The sequence below is a fragment of the Gekko japonicus genome, unplaced genomic scaffold (genome assembly GCF_001447785.1).
Source record: "Gekko japonicus isolate JY-2015 unplaced genomic scaffold, Gekko_japonicus_V1.1 scaffold34, whole genome shotgun sequence".
NCBI classification, from domain to species: domain Eukaryota; kingdom Metazoa; phylum Chordata; class Lepidosauria; order Squamata; family Gekkonidae; genus Gekko; species Gekko japonicus.
The window spans coordinates 698,855-721,685 of NW_015173673.1; the positions used below are offsets into that span (position 1 = coordinate 698,855).

General features: G+C 43.9%; 1 protein-coding gene across 4 annotated transcripts in view; it reads left to right on the forward strand.

The window, feature by feature from the left end:
• The first annotated feature begins 3,933 nt into the window (after positions 1 to 3,933).
• Positions 3,934 to 22,831, forward strand: part of WNK1 (WNK lysine deficient protein kinase 1) — a 144,660-nt gene continuing 125,762 nt past the window's right edge. For all 4 annotated transcript variants that reach the window (XM_015422877.1, XM_015422878.1, XM_015422879.1 and 1 more), the window contains exon 1: positions 3,934 to 5,040. In XM_015422877.1, the coding sequence (XP_015278363.1) occupies positions 4,231 to 5,040 (810 nt within the window). In that variant the 5' untranslated portion in view covers positions 3,934 to 4,230. The remainder of the gene's footprint in view (positions 5,041 to 22,831) is intronic.

The following is a 22,831-nucleotide window of genomic DNA, read 5'->3' on the forward strand; positions in this document are numbered from 1 at the left end:
CCCATAAAGTGCTGGGAATCTGAAACAGCCCTGACTGCAAGAGTCCAGCAGTAATCGGCCTGCTGTTTTGCAGCCTGGGGAGGGTGTGTGTGTATGTTGGGGCCTAATTTCTAGAGCTGGGAGGTCTCCAGGCCCCACCGGGAGGTTGGCATCTGTGCTCTGCCTAGGGCGCAGAAACACCTCCGGCCAGCCCTGAGAACACCTAAAACAACATACATCTTTGCTTATTCATGAATGTCCTATGGTTTCCTTGATTTTACTGGATTGCTCCTGTGTGGGAAAGGAAGGAAGGAAGAAAGGAAGAAAGGAAAGGATACATAGATATACGTTGTACTGGAACTCTGTTCTTGTTCCCTGTTTGCAGTGTTCCAGATGTGTGTGGATGAGGATTAGATACCATTGCTCTTTAACTATGGACTGTTGTATCATTTTAGCAATAAAGTCAGAAATGTCTATTCAGTTCATCTCAATCTACTTTCATAGATTCTTGTACTAAATATTTGATACCCTGAAACCAAGCCATAATGAAGAGGACCATCTAATAGCTAAGTAGGTTAAAAGTTTATTAACTATTCAACACAAAAATCTGTTACACAAATTACACAGACAAAAAACTCCCAATAAAACAATGAATTAGCAATTCTGCTAATGAATCTGCATTCATATAAATTGCTTCCACTGCTTCTTGTGAAGGTCTTACGAAGCTTAGCTGCCACTAATTTTAAACACTGCCCCTTTCCTAGTGACAGTTTCTTTGATGCATTCTAACAGAAAACATCTCTTCTGCGTCGTTGCCAATAGCTGGGTTTCAGCAAGAACTGGGACCAATTGGACTCTTTTCTGGAGTTTTTCACATTAAATTTGAAGAAATAATGAGGGACAGCCTCAGTTTCTTCAGAGCCTCTGCTGCAAATTCTGTTCTCATACTTCAGAAGGTAATCTGTGTTAGTTTGTCCAAAGAGTTCTTGAACACTGTAAAGACTAACAGTTTATTATGGCACAGACTTTTGTGGACTGAAGCTCATTACATCAGGCAGATGAAATGTTATTCTCAGTAGGCAGATGTACGTATACCTGGGAACTAATTAAAAAATTGTAAACAGTGGGGATCAAAAGCAACAGAACACCGTTTGTCATACTGAGGCAGTGTGGTGCAGTGGTTAGAGGGCTGGACTAGGGTCTGGGAGACTCAGGTTCGAATCCCCACTCTGCCATGGAAACTCACCAGGAGACCTTCAGCCAGTCGCTCACTTTCAGTCTAACCTACCTCACAGGGTTGTTGTGATGAAAAATGGAGGAGAGAAGGATGTAAGCTGTTTCGGGTGCCCATGGAGAAGAGAGGTGGGGTATAAATGAAGTCAATAAATACTGAACATTATACTACCTCCCTTCAAGAAGGCAGGCTGAAAATTACATATTAACAACCCACTGAAAACATAGTGAAGCAATCTCTAGGACCAATTAATGTCAAACTACTGAAAAAGCAGAAATAGGTCAAATGTAATATAGACAGCATCTGACCACATCAATGGTAACTCCCTTTGTGTGAAATTAAAAGATGTTACGTGACTCGTGGGAGATACTGTGGTAGAGATTCTGAGAAATCTCCCAAGGGATGTGTCTACTTCAACTGAAATGTTCATTTGAAGGGTTTCTAAGAGATCTCCAAGTGATATTTGACTCCTGAAGTTCATATCGTATAGCAGATGTATTAATGGTTGCACATTTTGTCTAGTATAAAGGCAAGTGTAGGATATTGTATCATGTGTAGGATATTGCACATGTAGGAGATAGTAGTGTAGGATATTGCATTAATTCCGTCTGTAGTTTATCACCAGTGACGATAGTGTAGCTACTCATGTCACTATATCTACAAGCAACAGGAAGCTGTTGGCAGCTATAGCTATATATACACAAGTACTACACGTGGGAGTCATGCAGACTTAGGACTTTAGTCCAGTGTGAAGCGAACCTTAAGAAGAGTTGATATAAGCGGTTGCCTTGGAACTGCAAGGACTCACTGACAACATGTGAACAACATGCCAAGGAGCATTGGAGCAACTGAAAGCAAACTGAAGAATAGCAATGCATATAGGGTTTGTTTGTTCTTGCAACAGACAGATTTGATGGAAAAAGGAAGAAAGTGTGTGTGTTTAAGGGCTGAATGCGGTAAGGACTGTAGCCTACTGTTGACTCAACAGTGTGGTTTGTCACCTTGTAAATCATAATGGCTTCCCTCAAGTAAATTATACAAGTTGCTTGGATTTTAACACGTTAGAATTTCAGCAAGTTGCGACACACTGTTTGATCCCAGGGGCTCTTCATGCATTTTTCTCCCTTCCCCTGCTCTTCCAATGTTCGCCGGATCGTTTCCCCCAGCATCAGCGTTTGGTTTTAAACAAAGCTGTTTCTTCTTCGCGTACCATTCATTTTTTTACATTTTATTTTCCGCAGATACTCGGTGCAATTCGCAGTTACGAAAATACAGGCGGAAACGTGCAACCGTTTATAATGGGATGTAAACGGCACACATTGTGTTCAGGCAGCCGTCTGCGAAGCCGCAGGAACATGTCACGGGATAGAAAGGCAGTTATGGCTGCTGAGGAACAAACTTGCGATCGTGGCATACTCAAAAGAGGGATGGAGATCTATGTGCAGCCTCGGCTTCCGGGCGATATGCACTGGGTCAACGTTCCCACACGAACTGCTTTAAAAAGTCACCGCAATTTGGGGTGTTTTATTAAGAAGCACAGTTTTCGAACCCTCATTCCAATCCCGCGGTTTAAGATTTTTTTTTTTTAATGAAAAAAATAATAGACTGAAAACTGAGAACAAACCTCTCAGTTTGAATAAACGAAGACGTACACTGTCCGCCCCAGATAATTCGCAACTTATGTTGGAAATAAAAAGTAGACAAGGCGAAGCATGACGGGAAACTCTTTTTCTCTTTCCCCACCCCATAGATAATGGCTCCTTCCCCGCTGTCTTAATACGCACTCTCATACAGCGTAGTGAAACGCGCCGCGGAACCGCCCCCCCACACCAAAACCCTTCCTAACCAGCCCGTCGAAGGAAAACTACAACTCCCGACGCTCCCTCTCCATTCCTTCCCCTCCTTCTCCTCCGCAGTGCACTATGGGAAACGTAGGCCGCGCCGGCTCTGCTCGTTTCACAGGCCGGCGTCGAAGGGAGGCGCGAACTACCTCTCCCAGATAGTTACGAAGGAAGGCTGCGGGTGTTGACGCAGGCGCGCTGGAGTGCGGACGGGGAAAAAGGGGGGCGTGGTCTCCGAGGCTGTCTCCCTCTCTCGCTCTGTGTCTGTGAGTGCGAGTGTGTCGGTTTCGGCTTCAGTCGCCATTTAGCGCGGACAGTTTTTCTTCCCCCCCCCGCACCCCCCCAGAGCCTGGGAGAGGCGGCAGTAAGTGGCCCATCCCCCACGTCCCCTCAGGAGCGGCGGGGCGGGAAAGAGGCGGACGAGACCCGGCCCGGCTCCCCTTCATCGATTCCTCCCTCCCCTCCTCCTGCTCCTCGTCGCTGGTCCCTCCCTGCCTCTCATGCCAGTCACTCTCGGCGCGTGAGGGGGGGAGGGAGGCGGCCTCTTCCTCCGCCTCAGAGCGAGCGCGCGAGAGTGAGGTAGTGGCGGCGGAGAGGGGGGAGCCCCGGCTTGGCGTGAGGGGGAAGAGCCACGGGGGGAAGGGGGCTGGCTGGATTCCGTCGCCCGCCGAGCGCAGCAACAGCCGCTACCGCCACGACGGCGAGGACGCGCCCGAGCCCTCCGCGAGGACTGGCTGACTGACTTGGCCAAGGCAAGGAGAGCGGAGGGAAGAGGGGGGAGAGCGAGAGGGAGGGAGCGCCCGCGCGGCCCCGCCCCTCCGGCTCTCTCCCCACTCCCCGCCTCTCCTCCCTCTCCCCTCCCCGTCTCTCCTTCCTCTCCCCCATCTTCTCCCCATATCGGCCCCGCTACCCGGCCCCTCGCCGTCACCGCAGGATGGATGCGGACACTGACCGAGGAGCCACCCCGCCGCCGCCGGCCCAGCCCGCTCGACTGCAGCAGCTGCCGCCGCCGCCGCAGGAGGAGCAGCAGCCCGGGCGGCATCCTCTCCTCCTCCTCCTCGCCGTGAGGGGCCTCCGGGAGCCTCCTCTGCAGCACCCTCCTCCGCCGCGCATTGACCGCCTCGAGTCAGCCCGCTGCAGGGACTTCTGAGGCGCCTTCGCCTGCTTTTCGGCACCATGTCGGGGGAGCACAGCGGCGCGGCGGCGGCGGCGACCACCACCACCACCACCACGCCTCGGTTCCTGGCTCCTCCGCCGCCCCCGCCCAAGAACGGCTCCAGCTCGGACAGCTCCGTGGGCGAGAAGCTGGGGGTTGCTGCTGCTGCTGCAGCCGGCGGCGGCGGTGGCGCCGGCGCGGACCCTGAAGGCTCGGAAGGCGGCGGGGGCCGCAACGAGGAGTATCTCCGGCGCCGCCACACCATGGACAAGGACAGTCGCGGCGCGGCCGCCACCGAGCACCGCTTCTTCCGCCGGAGCGTCATTTGCGACTCCAATGCTACCGCTCTGGATCTTCCCAGGCTGCAGCCCGCAGCGCCTCCCCCCGCTGCAGCCGGCCGAGGGAGCATCCCGCCGGTGCTGGGCTCACCTCCGGAGTCTGTCATCCAGGCCACATGCGCCTCCGGCACCACCGGCCAAGCCCCCACGTTGCTCCTGCAGCAGCCGCCTCTGCCTGCAGAGGGGCAGACTGGTCAAGAGCCCCTGGTAGCAAAGGACGTGGCCCCACTACTGGCTAAGGAGGAGGGCTTGGAGGCCACCTCACTGCCCCCTACCAGCACAGCGGGGAGCACCGTCGCTTCTGCCCGGGATCTACAGGAAGAACGGAGGCAGCAGGAGGATATTGAGGAGCTGGAGACCAAAGCTGTGGCCTTTTCCACAGACGGTCGCTTTCTGAAGTTTGATATCGAGATTGGCAGAGGCTCCTTCAAGACGGTCTACAAGGGACTGGACACGGAAACCACCGTGGAAGTCGCTTGGTGCGAGCTGCAGGTAATAGGAAGCTGCTGGCTTGCCTTTCTGGGTAATCAACTCCCTAGCTGCCAGGTTGACAGTCCTGAGGAAAGGGCTGTACTTTCACGTGCCATTCATGAAAGACCGTGATCCTGGGTACTGTGTAAATGGTGTGTTAGAACAACATTTTACGAAGGCAGTTTAGGAAGCTTTGTTTTCTTTAATTCATACTGTCTGACAAAGTAAACTAGAAGCTCTCTGTGAAATTGGATGTAGGTTTTTATAGCTTCCTTTTTCAGAGCTTTGGCCTTCCATTTACATCTGCTCGTTGTTAAAATGACAGACGAAAACAACAAATTCCATTTAATAGAATTCTATTTGAAAATGGCAGAGAAAAAAATATAGGCAATACATACAAAATACTGATGTATTCTGTTAGAATGTCCATTGTATAATGTGGCAATGGAGTTAAAAAAATAATTAAGCAGGCAAGTATAGCACATACAGAATGCAAAGGTTAATCTTGTAAGATTCTTGGATATTTTATAGCCTGTAAATGTAGACTTGTGTTTTCATGGCAATGGGGATTAACATTTTCCTTGAAGCTGGGAAGGCCTCAGGTTAGCACTCGGTGCAAAAATGTCTCTGCCTGGTACCACATATTCAGCTACATGAACTTGAGTATAAAATTCTGTTTACTGAAGTGGCTTTCCTAGAACTATTCATTGGTTTTCTTCCCTTCCTCTCACCATCTTTACATTTAACATTACAGTCAGGCAATCTTGTGCTTTCCTGTGGTAAAAATAAATGCTTGAATGGGAAGCGTCTCCAAAATGTGCATTGGAGAACTATGGGTAATAGCAGCTCCCCAGGGAACAATCACTGCATATTTGGAGGGAAAAAAATTCCCTTTACATTTCATTATGGAAAACGATACACCTGGTTTACTGTAAAGCGGTCTAATATTCAGCTGTTCATGTGCATTAAAGTGAAGTAGAAAGACACACTGGTGTTCTTTCAGGTGTTATGCATTTATATTATGCTGTGGCGAGTTTGAAAAACAGATGAATACTTAAAAGGATTTATACAGTAAATTCAGCTGTCTAACGATTGGCTGTTCCCTATCGTGTCTCTACGTGTATGTGCAATTCAGAGAAATTGCACAAATGCCCTTCTAGTGAATGAGTTATGTGATCCTTATAGTCTTTCATGGGCAGTTCCTTTTTGCTTGTTAGCCTTCATACTGCATCCAGTGCACACACTATAAGAAATGTGCATAGTGGCTGGCAAACTATTTGCAGTTGCCTGCAAGGCTAACTTGAATGGCTGGATAGTTCTTCAGTGATGGTGTAAAGCAAGTTGCTGTATTAAAGCTGAGGTGGTAGACCTTCCAAATTTGATAGCAAATGTACAGTACAAAGGTACTCCTTTTTAGTTTGAAAAGCAATGGAGAAGTTGAGATTTGTTAATGCATTTTGCCCTGCTTACTGGATATGTTAAAGAAGAAAGTTAAATAATAATAAAAGCTGTCAACCTTTTTAAATATTTCAAATTATGGGTACAGATTTTTTAGTTTGGGTTAGTTTTCTTTCAGGAATTGGTTATGAACTCCTGATTTGCTATGCACATGTGAACAGCTAAAGAACTTGGACTGAGTTGTAGCTAAGCTTAATCACAAATAGTAATACTTTTTCTAGCAGGTGAAATGCATCAGACACAGCAGGGAGAAAGAAAGCAGACTATAATATAGGGTTCCCCTGTGGTTTCTGCTACCATGCATTTGTGTGTTAAATTTGTGAACAGTGCCTGTGGTAAAACATACTGTTGTAGAGAAGTTCTCTTAACACACTGTGTGCCATCTAAAATTAGGGTTTGTCTGCACTGGTAACTCTCCTAGTGCTTGTTACACTTCTGCTTTGGCCTTAATCAGCATTAGATCTTTTTTTAGATGGAGGGGAAAAATTCTCTTTGAAGCTGGAATCAAGTGTTCAGACTGACAGCTGCACTGGAACAGCAATTATGCCTGTCGATAACAGTGCAGTTGTGTGTGGGCTGGCTTGGGGCACAGAACAGACTGTGGGGGGTTAGACGTGCAACCAGTCTTTGAATTTGTGTCAGGATGTGCATGTCCTTGATTATGTTGAGAAGATGATGGTGAACTGACTTTAGCTGAGAACTTGAATGTGGCATTTGAGTTGCAGATGAGTAAATTCTCAAGACAGTTCAAATTTATCATGTCTAGATGACCTTATTTTAATTGAACCCGAAGGGTTAGATCCTGCAGATGTCCCACTGTTGGAAGAGGGGCGGTTTTGCCTGATCCCCTTCTTCGCCAGAAGCTGCCAGTATGGCCTTTTTGTTTTGGCAAGGCATTGCTCTCTTGGTGCTCAGGGCTTTTGAGGGAGGTAAAAGGCTTTTGCTATTGGAATGTCCAAATGGTCCAACTAAGAGTTGGTTTCCTCCTAGAACATATATCTTTATTTTGAATTTTTCATCGATGACAGGTTTAATGATTTTGTAGCTGGAAATTAGAACAGTCTGTTCTTACTGATGAAATGTATGATCTAAAAAAGAGCTCATTCTCATCCTTGGTTGTCTTTAGGCAGTGCCACCTTGACCATGCAAATAGGAAGGGCACAAAGAGGCAAGACTTAGTTGATTCAGAATTCTTACATAGGGTATTGCTACAATAACTCCGTCCTAAAATGCAATTTCCATAAGTGCAATTTTTGCAGTTCTACATAAGCAACTGCCTGTCACTGCCTGTTGCAGCAGGCCTTTCCTTACCATTTCCAGGAAGTAGCTGGAAGTGAACAATCTTCTGAATCACTTGATGCAAAAAGAAGTATGTTCATTATACTAAGTACTATGTTAATAAGAACATAAGAACAGAAGAGATGCCAATGTTGGATCAGGCCAAAGGCCCATCCAGTCCAACAGTCTGTATCACACAGTGGCCAGAAATACCAGTGCCATCAGGAGGTCCACCAGTGGGGCCAGGACATTAGAAGCCATCCCACTGTTGACCCCCCCAAGCACCAAGATGACAGAGCATCACTTGCCCCAGAGTCCCTATCTATACCTTGTGGCTAATAGCCACTGATGGACCTCTGCTCCATATGCTTATCTAATTCTCTTTTGAAGCCGTCCATGCTTGTAGCTGCCACCACTTCCTGTGGCAGTTCTTCCAGTTCTTTAAGGGTGAACATTTTTGAAAGCTTTTCATAAAAAGGGAATTTATGAATATGCTAGTTTAAAGAAATACAGATTTTAAAACGCAGGAATTTGAAGTACTGTTTTGTATGCTGAACTGTGTTTTACTTACATCACACTGTCTTAAGGAGCAGGAATAATATAGTACTTAATGAACTGAAAGAACTTAACTTTAACTAAAGAGCTTACAAGAGGCTATGGGATTTTTTGTTGTTCAATCGGACAGTCGAGTCCGACTCTTCGTGACCCCATGGATGACATCACGTCAGGCCCTCCTGTCTTCCGCCGTCCTCCGGAGTTTGTTCAGTTTCTGATAGTGTATCTTGAACTTGGGTACCATGTTTGTACTGTGAATGTTTCTAATATAGAATATGGTGTGAATAGATGTTTTGCAGCTGCTGTTGGAAAGGCTGTGTAGGCCAGAGGGTACCTTTCACTATTCTCCATTTCAGTAGCATGTGTGGATAGCTGTCAATATTTAAAATAGAGGCATTTAAAAGCCTAATGAAAATTGCAGTAGAATCTGGGTAGAGGAGGCTGCGGGAAGTAGGTTCAGTATGTTGTTCAGATTGCTTTGTTTCCAGCATGTGAATCATCTTCCTAAGTTTGAATTCAGCAGCTTGTGATCTTGGCTTCACATGCCAAAAACTGCTGCTGGGGAATCTTACATTTGTTAAGTTCATGCAAATAGTAAAAATGCAAATCATTATTAGAGAAAAAATTATTGTATTATAACCATTTTGGTCTGTGGAATTGGAGCTAATTTTTAAAATGTTTTACAGTCTCTAGCATCAAATCTTTTTTTAGAAATGTAAAGGAAAGAATTGCCCTCTCTGATACTGGAAGTGTTCAGTCTGCATAGCTGTAAATAGCAGCACATTAATCTCTTGCTAGTTTAGTAACTGGTGTTTTGAAATGAACTTTAACTGGCTTCATAATTCTAACAGGAAGGAGTCATTTCTTTGCTTTCAATGCTGGATTTCTCTGTGGTTCAGAGGAAGTTAAATTTGCAGTTGATTATTCATTAATGTGAGTAAAGTATTGGGTGTGGCCTGTGAATTCTAGTTAAGTCCCTCCTTTTCATTGAGTCAGTTTTGGGTGGAATACAGAAAGGTCTTATGTGGAAAGCACACCTGGGAAGTAATTAGCTTATTGTGCTGTGAAATCCTCAGGCGTTGGAATCACTGCAGAAATTTTTGCTACTCACATGGGAGCAAACCCTTTGTACTCTAAACCTAATGTACTATTAGTAGAAAGTGTCTTCTGTCTACATCTGGCTTTCCTGGAAACCTCAACTACTTTGCAGGGTGACGTCTGAAAGTGAATGGCATGTAGGCAATACTTAGCAGTGTCTCAGTGTCTTAAGTTTTCAAGGAGTTGGCATTCAGCTACGTATTCCAAGGTTGTCCTGCCTCTTTATTTACTACATTTTTATCCTGGACTTCCTCCAATGACCTTAGTGTGCCATATATAGCTCTCCCTTCCTCCGTTTACCCCTCACAGTAACCATGTGAGGTTTTTTCTTGCTCACAGACAGCCCCCCAGTCTTAAACAACTCCTCAACCACAATAATACGACATCAGATTTGAACATGGACATTGGTACTAGAGCTTGCAATAAACCCAGATGCCAACTGTGTTGCCGCATACACCCAGACAACACAGTTACTAGACCTAACAACATTAACTATACCATCCCAGGCTCATTCACTTGCTTATCTTCTAACAATGTTCCAACAGTGCTCTTCAGTTTTCCACATAGGGCAGACAGGTCAGACCCTGCACCAAAGGATAAATGGACACAAATCTGACATCAGGAATCACAAAACTCAGAAATCTGTAAGAGAACACTTCAGCCTCCCAGGGCACTCAATGGGGGACATCAAAGTAGCTGTTCTATTGCAAAAGAATTTTAGAAACAGACTAGAACAAGAGATTCCTGAGTTACAAGTTATTACAGCACTCAAGACAATGGAACCCCCAGGACTTAACAGAGATATTGATTTCTTAACTCACTACACATGCTAATGTCGTTCAGTTCTTGCATCTGTTTTTGAACTTTTATTATGCTGTATGCTAATCTGCTGCTATTTCCAGGTTTTACCAATTGCCTTAATCCAATTTTAGCTCTAATTAGCCCTTCCTGGCAACATCCTCCTCACCAGCTACCTATATGTAATGACTGATTACTCTATTTCAGTGTGTCTGAAGAAGTGGGCATGCACGTGAGAGCTTGTACCCTGAATAAAACTTTGTTAGTCTTAAAGTTGCTACTGGACTCAAACTTCGTTCATGTGAGGTAGGTTAGGCTGAATGTGTTTGCTTGGCTCACAATCACCTAGCAAGCTTCCATGACAGAATGTGAATTCAAACCTGGGTCTCTCAGATCCTAGCCTGACACTCTAACTACTACACCTGGGCCAGTGGCTCCACTATGACTTTACACTAGAAATCTCATTTGCTGATGGATGACTGTGTAAGCTTGGTGGCTGTGAATTATGTCAGGTATTGCCAAATTTTCTAGCCTGACACTCTTAACTACTACACCTGGGCCAGTGGCTCCACTATGACTTTACACTAGAAATCTCATTTGCTGATGGATGACTGTGTAAGCTTGGTGGCTGTGAATTATGTCAGGTATTGCCAAATTTTCTAGCCTGACACTCTTAACTACTACACCTGGGCCAGTGGCTCCACTATGACTTTACACTAGAAATCTCATTTGCTGATGGATGACTGTGTAAGCTTGGTGGCTGTGAATTATGTCAGGTATTGCCAAATTTTCTAGCCTGACACTCTTAACTACTACACCTGGGCCAGTGGCTCCACTATGACTTTACACTAGAAATCTCATTTGCTGATGGATGACTGTGTAAGCTTGGTGGCTGTGAATTATGTCAGGTATTGCCAAATTTTCTAGCCTGACACTCTTAACTACTACACCTGGGCCAGTGGCTCCACTATGACTTTAGACTAGAATTCTCATTTGCTGATGGATGACTGTGAAAGCTTGGTGGCTGTGAATTATGTCAGGTATTGCCAAATTTTCTTTGGTTTAGGAGCCAGTCCTAAAGTTTGGGAGTCAGGCTCGTTTGTCAGCCTAAATTTTTCTAACAAATTGCTATCACAAAACCTGATTCTAACTTTCTCACACAATTTTATTAAATTTATGACACGTTATCATATATACATAAATACAGGGGTAAATCGTCATCACAACAGAAGGCTAACCTCTAACCCTAGCCTAACTACTTCCCACTTTCTCATAATCCCATGATTGCTTTAAAAAGCTCAATTTAATTGAATATTGGAGTCAGTGAATGGTGTAAAGTTAAGTTTACATCTGAACAAGCAATGGCAAGAATGTCATGCACATCTATTTTTATATCATATACCAAGACATTCTGATGAGCTTTGGGTTGGATGCAGTTAACTTTTTTGCTCAGTCTCTCCAATTCCCTTCCTTGTGACAGCCGCCATTCCACATGGCTTTTGTCCATGCAGGTCCCCTGATCCCCAGCATAGCCCTTTTGATAGTCAAAGGGGATCCCTTCCTTCCTCTTTTCACCACTGGAAAAACTGCTGAGAGACATTTTGAAGGTCACTAATAATCAGGCTTCCCAAGTACTTACTGTGATTCGGCGGGGGACGAAGACGTCTTCGCAGGATCATTCCTGCGGGGACAACAGACGTGCCGCACCATGCCGTCGCCAGGAAGTTACACCGGGCGACGCTCTGGCAACGGGGCCAGAAACTTGATGGTACCATTGAGTTTTCAGCCCCATTTCCAGAGCGTCGCCCAGTGTCGTTTCCTGGCAACGGTATGGTGTGTTACAAGGAGAAATGTTCCGGCCGAGGAGCATGTGTCCCCCACCAGATTGTGGTAAGTACTTGGCAACCCTACTAATAATACAGTAACAATCTTAGCACTTAAAGTTAGTTTTTAAATTATCCTCATATTGCAAATGGGCAGCTGAGTGAGTTCAGGACTTAAGTGACAACAGCTTGCAGAGCAGATGTTATGATTGTATCCCTGGGTCCAGAGATGCAGGCCAGAACATTTTCTAACATTTCCATTTCTAAAGATTATTTCATAAAACTAATAACAATGGATGCCATTGCCAGTGCAATGTTAGACAAGCTTTTAACAAATTTCCAGGTGATTATATCTAACAATGGTATATGTTTTGATTTGTAAAGGGTGAGTGGGCAATATAATTGCAAATAAAAAATCAAGGTATGAATTCCTCTGACTTGATTTCTCCTTCACAGCCAAACTAAAGCTACAATTTTTACTAGTATGTCTCTTCTCACATGGTGGAAGGAAGTATAGTCTATACTGTCTTAAATTTTGCAAGTATTATTCCAATATAAATGAGTGGTTTTTACTTACTCTGTGAAGTAGGTTAGGCTGAGAGTGACTGACCCAAGGTCCTCCAGCCAGTTCCTGTGGCAGGGTGGGGATATGAACCTGGGCTACTTAGGTCCTCTTCTAACATTCACACCCCTATACTTCGTCTGGGTTTGTTTGAATGTAACATTTAAACCATACTTGATTGTTTTGTTTTAATCGAATATTTCAGTGCAGGTATCAATTGTTGGGACATAAAAATGAGATGAGGTACTTTTTAGATTTTTTTGCTAAATATAGGTAATAATGAACAGGCTATATCTGCAGAAGTTGCCTACAGTTGCTTCAGTGTGAGAGTAGTTTCAGTGCAATTTATGTTGTCTAAAACCATTGGGTCATCAGGTTATTTGAAATAAAGTAATCAGATCATAAAAGATGATAACTTTCTAGAAAGAATTTTGAAAAATTTCCCAATTCTGATTTTTCCAGAAAACACACATCACTGCTCTTGTTGGATACTGAATCTTATTTTGCTTATGATGCAAGACAGATGTGAATTCCACAGATGAGTAGTATAAAAGTATGTTAATCTTCTAGTATAGTGAGAATAAACAGAAAATAAACATCTGTATTAAAAGTGTATATGTCATTTGCTTCAATCTTGTTTGTAAATTGTTATCTATGTTAAGATGTACTGGTGTGCCAGACAAACATTTACTTGATGGGTTCAGAATATATAAACCTGAGTAGGCAAATCTCTAGTTGCAGGGAAATGTTAACATTTTTATTAGTAATATGTTTTTAATATTAAAGAGTGTTACTGTTGTGTGCAGAAAGTGTTTTGTTAGCAGTGGAAAAACAGATCAGCCTGAAGAACAGGTAACCAGGTCTACTTTTATGTGTCTCAGTTGCACATATGTGTAACAGTGGAATGAGATGACCTTCTCTGCAAATTTTGGCGTAAGAAAAAAATCTGTATCTTAAGGTAGAAAAATGTGTGACCAGATTATCTTTTGTTGATTTACCCTGCCAGTCTTCAACATTTTAATCCCCTACTCCATTTGCTAGAAGGATCACCTTCTGTTTCTCTCCACCCATGCTCTTCTGGTACCATCAGTATCCTCCTCTTTCATGTAGGTGACTTTTGTCTTGCCAGTGCTACACACTCCCAATTACAGCAAATATAGGAAGGCAGCAGAGGCAGCTGCTATACTTGTGTAGTGCTTATTTTCCTTGTCCACAACCTCTGTGGTGGAGTCTTTATATTTAAACAGGCTTGTGTTATATAGGCTGCATGCAGGGCTGTCTCCTTTTTAGCCATAAATTTTATTATTATTTATGAATTCTGTATCCTGCCTTCCTACCTTTAAAAGGAATGTCAAGGCAGCTAACAATTTAAAACATACATAATAAAATATAATATACATGATCACATAAAACATAATTAAAATAAATCCCTCTCCCAGACATATCTCTTTAAAACAAAACAGAGTTAAAATACATATAAAACGGTTAAAATACACACAAAACATAAAATAGGAAGGAGGAATCCTTGTGGGAATTCCAGGGCTTTGGTGCCATGACCGAGAAGGCCCTCTCCTGAGTTGCCACCTGCCTAATCTCAGAAGGCACCCAAAGCAAGGCCTCAAAGATGATTGCAATGATCGAGCAGGTTCAGAAGGGATTGGGAGGTCCTTCAGGTATTTATTTATTTATATTTACATTTATACCCCGCCCACCCTGTAAACCATATAGGAGGGCTTTGAAGGTCAAGACCAACACTTTGAATTGTGCTGGGCAACAAATTGGAAGCCAGTATAGGTGGGTCAAGGCTGGAGTGATATGGTCCTTATGACTCACTCCACTCAGCATCTTGGCTGCAGCGTTCTGTACCAACTGAAGTTTCTGAACACTTTTTACAGGCAGCCCCATGTAGAGCACATTGCAGTAATTTAATCTAGATGTAAAAAGAGGGAACAATGCTTAAATCCCAGGTCAGCCTTTCTGCCCACCAGTAGCACTCCTCTCTTGTTGGGGTTCAGTTTATTAGCTTGCATCCATTCTAGAAGTACCTCCAGGCTCTGGTTCAGGGTTTCTGCAGCCCCCCTGGGATCAGCTGGAAGTGCACGATAGAGCTGAGTGCCATCTGCAAGCTGGTGACAACTGAGCCCAAATCTCAGGATGACCCCACCTATTGGTTTCATGTAGATGTTAAAGAGCATAGGGAACCATGTGGTACCCCATAGGCTGGGCTGAACAGCCGTCACCCAGCACTGTTGCCTGAAACCTACCCTCCAGCTAGGACCAAAACCACTGTAGAACAGTGCCTCCCAATCCCAGTCTGGATGGGTGGTCCAGAAGAATATCATGATTGATGGAAATGAAAGCTGCTAAGATGTCCAGGAGAATCAATAGTCAGACTCCTGTCCATCTCCCAGTGCAAGTCATCTACCCGGGCAACCAAGATTGTTTCAGTCCCATAACCAGGCCTGAAACTAGGTTGGAAGGGATCTAAACAGTTTGTCTCACCCAGGAAGGCTTGTAGTTGTCCAGCCACCACCTGTTCAATTACCTGGCTCAAGAATGGAACATTTGAGACTAGTTGTTTGAAAGGAGGTCATCTGCTTGTAATGGTAAGAAGGCTGTTTTAAAATTGTTCACAGGATACGTCTCTTTTTTAAAGGAGAGAAACTGGCAGTGTGCACTTAACCTTCAGACTGTCTTTTTGCTTATCTAGAAGGGGAACTGGGAACTTCCTCTTCTTACTTGCAGGTGACCAAGCTAGTGGTTGATAGCCTGATCTTACCTTTCTGTAAGCGGGCTTTTCCTAGGAAGGTTGTTTACATATGCTTGCAAATATCTCATCATAGCAGGATAGACTGGTAGAAGTCAGCAATTAATACCATGTATTAAACCACCAAAGAAAAGAATGATTTTTAAATTGAGTTAGATCATGCATTTCATAAGCAAAGAACACAATTACTTTATCCATTAAAACATGATGGTTTCGCAGTCAGAGTCTTCATTCTGTCTATACAAACTTTCCGAAATAACACATGTTCTATGACTTAAGCTTGACTTGATTTTGTTTAGTTCAGCATTTTAGAGCACAAATACAATTAAAGAAATTAAATTAAATTTTAGTTAGGCTATTTTAAAAGATCACCACATAAAACAATCCTAAAAAGGTCTACTCAGAATCCTACTCGCATATATCTGTTTGGTTTACTCCCAGTACAGTGTTCTTACAATTATACTGTTAATTCTAACTAACAAGAACATTCAGTGTAAAGGCAGTTATGGTATAGTGGTTAAGTGCGCGGACTCTAATCTGGGATAACCGGGTTTGATTCCCCACTCCTCCACTTGCAGCTGCTGGATGACCTTGGGCAAGCCATAGTTCTGTCAGCTGTCCTTAAAACAGCAGTTCTCGAGAGAGCACTCTCAGCCCCACCTACCTCACAGGGTGTCTGTTGTGGGGAGGGGAAGGAGTTTGTAAGCTGCTCTGAGACTCCGAGTGGAGGGTTGGGTATAAATCCAATCCAATCCTCCTCATAATAATAATAATAATAATAAAAAAATTTTTTAAAGCTTATTTATTAAAATATTTACAAACCCTCTAACTTAAGGTGAGTAGCACTAAATTAAAAGTTGCTGTAGTGGGTTGTGTGGCCGTGGTCTTGGCATTGTAGAATCTGCCGTTTCGCCAGTAACTGTGACTGACATCCTCAGAGGTATAAACACAGAAAGATGGAGTACTCTCTGTGACCTTGACACAGAGAGTACTCCATCTTTTTGTGTTATACCTCTGAGGATGCCAGTCACAGTTACTGGCAAAACGTCAGGTTCTACAATGCCAAGACCACGTCCACACAACCCGGAAAATCCACAGCAACTAATGAACTCTGGCCGTGAAAGCCTTCAACAACATACTAAATCAGCACACAGTCATTATCACTTTAAAATGATGGCTTGGGAACAAGGACTGCCTACTCCCTTAGAAACCTAACTGATGACAACTGTGATCTTTCAGGGACCTGCTTTGGGTGCTCCTCCCTCCCCCTAAGATTAGGCTGGTGGCATCCTGGGAGAGGGCCTTGTTAGTCATGGTGGCAGCAAAACTCAAACTCTTTTCTCAGGCAGACTCACTTGCCCCATTCTGTTGCTGTCCTCCACAAGCAGATGAAGAGTACTTTGTTTTGTCCGGCATTCTCTCAGTGATCCCTCCCTCCTGCCCTATGTTTTAATTGTTGTTTTTATGTATTATTGTATTGTATGCAATGCTCCCTTTAAGCTGTGGAGTCTTGTGAGCAAAAATTCTACTTTATGAGCTACTGGCATTAAAGTTGTGAGTGAGCGATTTGGCTACTGCATAAATTGGTTTGCTCTGGAACCACCCTTCCTGAGCTAAGACAAAAATGTGTGAGCCGAAGGCTAAAAAACTGTGAGCTAGCTCACACTAACTCATCTTAGAGGGAACACTAATGTGTATTTTAGCTTGGTTTTAATGATGTATTTTTTCAGATGTGCTTTTATTTATGTTTTTAATCTGTTAGTCACCTTGGTGTCCCCGATCAGGGCAGAAAGGCAGCGTATGAATTTTGTAAATAAACACAATAAAATGTAATTAGAACATGATTTGGGACAGACAGGAAATGACATGAACCCTATTAAAAATCTCTGACCTGTAGCCCTGTCTAAAGTCTAGGTGGGGAGGGCTTTGTTACACTTTCTTGAAGAATGGGGGGGATACAGTACGGGAAGAACAAGACTGCTGCTGTCTGCACCTATCTACAGGATGGGGCTGGCAGCAGGGGCTGGTCTGAGGAGCAGAGATGGTACTTGGTTTATTGTGGAGAGGCAGTCTTTTAGGTCAGTCTTTTTTAACCTTTCCAGACCTGGGACTAATATTTAAGCATCAGGCAGTGGTGTGGGAACCACTGAGTTGCAAGCATGTGGCAGGAAGTAATGTGACAGGAAGAGTAGGAGCCAGAATCTTTGAACTTGCCTGTGCTATAAAGGAACACTTTCAGTTTCTGAGTGACATTTTCTCACTGCCTGGCTGTCCCTCTATGTGCTTTTTATGCATATATGCTAGAAGGAGGTCTTTCCAAAAGGCAGCTCTTTAGGGGCCGCAACCTAGGAGATGGAATTCCACAAGTCTCGTGAGGTCACACATCAATGGGTGGATGACCACTGCTTTAATTAGAACATGTAAATTAAACATGTAAATTATGTTACCCATGTAACATAACAGCCCCATGCAGACATCCCACCTACCTAGGCACTCACTGTGCATGAAGGGAGAGTGTGTATGAGCATTCTGGCCTTGCCTCCATGTGACTGCTGAGTGGTCTGCTTGGGGTGAAAGTGTGGAGGAAATGCCTGCACAAGCTCTGTCTTCCAGTAATCAGCAACGTCCCATCATTAGCACTGCTGCTGATGGGGAACAATGTATGCCTGGGCACTTCCTCCTGGTGTTCGCCTCGTGCAGACCTGTCAGTGGTTGTACTGAGGTAGGCAGCGGGGCCAGTGTACCTGTGCCTGTTCTCCCTTCCTGTGTGTGTGCCCATGCAGACTTGATGTCTTTGTAGGGCTAAGCTTCTACTGGGTTGGCTCCAAAGTAAAATTTCCTGTGGCAAAATGGAACATTCCTGTCCTGTCCTTCTTATAAGCCCACTATTGACCATGAAATACTCCTGCGCAGTAGGGGGCCCCTGAGGAATGACATGAGGGGAGTCTGCAGTGTGATGGGGGAATTGCCAATTTTGTCTGGATCTAACCCAATGTATGGTAAACCAGCATACAATGGCACATAACTGATGCTAGAGTAGCCGCTAAAAACATAATTTCAACACTGAGAATGACAAAATGATTACCATAGCAAGTAAGAGATAAGACATCTTGGATGATTAACACAGTACAAAGATGAAGTCTGAAGTCATGTTTGTAAAAGAATGACTTGCAGTCACTTATCTGTTTTATGTATTGCCTCTACTAGTCCTGAAAAGAATACTTTTTGTCATCTGTCTGAAATGATTAATAGTTCTGTAGGTTACTCAGTCATACTGAGTCCAAATGTACATGTGTTTACCCACTCATGTATTGTGTGGAGAGATTCATCCCAGACTTTGAAGGAGTTGTGGTTTGGTAGGATATGGAATACCTTTGTATTCATTTTCTTCATATGGTTGGAATGAGTCACTCTGCTGTGTCAGATTCCTTGAGTTGCTTGGTAAGCCCTTCATCTGAGATAAGTGAAACTAACTGGTGTTTTTAATAGGATCAGGAGTTGGACTTAGTCAAAATGTGGCTAATGTCCTGTATGATTTAAAGATTATATAGATAAACAGATTCCAGGCAATACTGCAAAAGAGTAGTTTCTTCCTACTGATGTGGCTAGATGCGCATCGCATCATGTTCTACCAGCTGCCAAAATAGTGTAGAGATGTAACAAAGTTAATGTTCTTTGTCTTCTTGCCGTCCGTGCAGTTCAAATGCTTTACAAGTCTTTTCTTCCAGCTTCAGTGTTAAAACTTACTATTTATGTACTATTTTACATCGTTTCAGTGTTCCCTCTAAGCTGAGTTAGTGTGAGCTAGCTCACAGTTTTTTAGCCTCTGGCTCACACATTTTCGTCTTAGCTCAGGAAGGATTGCTCCAGAGCACACTAATTTATGCAGTAGCCAAATCCCTCGCTCATAACTTTCATGCCAGTAGCTCACAAAGTAAGAATTCTTGCTCACAGTACTCCACAGCTTAGAAGGGAGCATTGCATAGTTTTAGAAGTTTTTCACATAATCTTTGTGACCTTTACAACCATGGTGTGGGGTAGGCCAGTGCTCACATGTTACAGAAAAGGGGGCTGAGGTTGATGGTTGTTAAGGCTTTCCGGTGAGATCTTGGCTAACTTAAGTTTGAATCAAGGACTTATCAAGCTATGCTAGCTTCTGGACTTTACAATAGAAGAGCTGGTATACAAGCTTAAAAGATGCAAAATCAAGCTGTTCTGGTCTTTTGAGAAACAGTATTCTGATAATGGACTATAAATTATTTTAATTTATTCTTGTCAGTTACTATCAGACCAGTGAGATAGATACGGCTGGATCCTGATATGGGCCCTTGGCACTTATGCTCTTAATATTTGGGTTGTTTGAGATCCTAGATAAGTAACCGACAAGGTTACTATATTCCATCCTTAAGTTCTTTTACGGCCAGTGCATATAAAGCAGTAGCCTTGTCAGCCATTTAGGCGCCAGAGTAGGGTATTTTCTTGTACTTCTGGTTCTTCTACTTCAGTCTTGGTAACCATATTTTTTAGGAAAGCCAAAGCCACTGTCAAAATGGACAGCAGTTACAGATTTTTTGTGGGCTTTGGTCAGAGAAAACAATCTATCTTGGGTCAATGAAAGTCTGTGTAAGATATTTTTGGGGGCACTTTGTGGTCTTTGTAGGCATACTTCACATGACTAGAGATAGTGTATCAACTTTTTTGTTTGGTTCCTCTAGGTGACTTCTGATGGCTGAGAGAACTGTGCTGTTTGACATAACTTACTTTTTATGTTTTGTCTTTGACCTCAAAGCTCAATTAGAAACTAATAGCTGTTGGTGTTAAAGTTTTGAGGCCCCATCATAAACTTCTGTTTCTCTTGGTTCCCAGTTTTTTTCTACCATTCTAGCTCATTCATAATAATTTATCCCTTCATTTAGATTTATTTACCCATCTAGAAGCTTTATACACAGTTTAACCTTTGGGTACACAAAAATTAGTGAACTTGTTTTTTTAATACCACATCTTACCTTGAGGAAGTGCCCAAAAATAAAGCTAGGTAATTAACCATAATAAAACCAGCAATAAAAATAGCGGTGAAAAGAGACAGAAAAAGCAGCAACAAACATTTTTAAAAGTCCCAAAGCAGCTGTTAACATTTCTGGTTAACAGTAGTTACCAGCAGTTTAATGCCGTCTCTTTCTCTTTTACACTTATATGTGTGCAAAGAAGGTGCCAAGCAGATGGGAGGGAGGGAATTCCACAGATGGAGCTTCTATCAAAAAGACCCCGCCCCTTGCCTCCTTTAGGTAAATGAGAGTAGGTACAATAAGGCCTTTGAAATAGGAGTTAACATTCACACATGTTTAGATCATTACTGAACTTGTTTGGGTTTCAGGCAACAGTAAGCTTAGTTTTGTTTCTAGTTCATTATACCAGTGGTATTAAATGTGTCCACTTGTTCCAACTACTTGGATTGTTTTAGCTTGGCTTTTCTTGAAGATGTTTAAGATGATGGGTTTTCACCATCATTGCTGGTCAAATCCAGCCTAGAGGATCTTTTTGGGCCAATGTCTAGAGTTAACTTCCTCTTTGGAGGAGGGTATGTGAATTGGTGATTCTAAAAAAGAAACAAAGCATAAAACTATCAGTGAGTTAGGACTTAGTTATAGGCCTGTAACAACTTTCCCTTTTCTTCTTCTTCTTTTTTTTTAAAAAAGGAAAAGAGGTGGTGGTGTTCTTGGACGCATCTCTTCTCAACACTTTTCAAAGTGGTTTTAAGACAGAGACTGCATTGATAGCTTTTGTGGGTGACTTGTGGGAGTCCGACAAAGAGCTCTTCTCATCTTGCTGGGCTTTCCAGTGGCTTTTGATAGGCCATGTCACTTTCCTGGATCACATGAAGCAGTAGGTTTGGGCTTGCTTTCTGGTGGGCTGATTTCTAGGCTTATGTATTAAGTAAGCAGTTTCTGTCCTTAACCTGTATTTGTACGTTGTTGAATGAGACTGAACAGGCTGAAACTGAATCCTATCTCGCTTGAGATGGTGCTGGTGAGAAATCCTTGTGCCCTGGACAGGTTAGGCCACAGTTGATAAGGTGGTAGTGTACACTATAAACGCAGGATCTTCGACGTGGTCTCTGTGCTTCACACCCATGGGATCTAGTGCGCACATGCTGGATCGATCGGTGCTGTAGCAAGCTCTTTTAACGGATTTTCGCGCCCAGTCCCTTGGGCATGCACAGGAACCCCACCGCGCATGCCCAGAGGGGTGGGTGCGGACATCCCGCCAGTTCCTTTCTTACCGCCACATTGAGTAGACCTATTTTTTGTTGGTCAGATCGGTTTGCTTTTGGCTATTCGCCTCAGCTCTTAGGAAGTATTTCCTTAGTTTAATTTCCCTATCTTTTCTCTTTTTATTTGTTTATTCTTCAAAAACTGAAAAACAACAACAACATTTATTTCTGTTGAGGGGGAGTCTACCGATTACCTCAGGCCTTCGGGCTATTCCCACCCCTCAAACGTTCCCTCTTCTTCGCTTTCTTTTATGGAGAAGAAGTGGGGTTTTTTCAATAGGTGCAAGGGTTGCGGCAGCAAACTTGCTCCTCCCGACCGTCATACCCTGTGCATTTTTTATCTCGGAGAGTCTCACCGGCCAGGGTCCTGTCGTCACTGTGCTCGTTTTTCTAATCAAACACGGAAAAACTGAGCTGCGTGCCTTAAAGTAGTGCTGCTTGAATTGGCCCTTACTCCTACCTCAGCGATGGAGGAGAGACCATCAACATCGACAGCTCCGGCATCGAGACCTGCCTCCGATGCCGACCGCCTGACACCGAAGCTCCCGGCATCGAAGACGCAATCTTCTGCTTCAACACCAATCAAAAAGAAGGCCAAGGCAAGTAAGGATCACAAGTTCACGAAGAAGGGCACTTCAAAGTCCCTTAAGGCGGCGAAGAAGGGGAAGGGAGCGGTGCCTGCACTGGATGACGCCCCTAAAGTGCCTCCCACTCCAACAGCAGTATTGATATCGGAGGCCCAACTCCCTCCACCGATACCGACCATCCAACTATTGGATTCCCCCATCCAACAAGTGGAGCGTCCTTACTCCGACATCGAGACGGTAGAGCTCCTAAGTCACCAAATGGGTGCTGAGCCTTCTCCCTCTCCTTCTACTTCGTCAGCCTCGATGATATCGGAGGCTCCCGATGTCGAAACACGTCGGTACCGACACAATTCTTGCAGTACACAATGTCATCCTCTGCGTTTCTATGTCCAATCTGTCGATATCGACGACCGAGAATACAAGGACGGTTCTCACAGACAGACTATTGCTTTGTGTCCCAGAGAGTCTTCCTGCCCCCTCCACCACCGATATTTTGGGATCAACGACAGTTGAGGTACCTGTACGGGGCTTATCCACCATCCATGCCGTGGTTGACTCCGGCGGGCTATTCTGATTGGGATCGCTATTCGTCCCACTCTGTTCATAGGTCGAGGT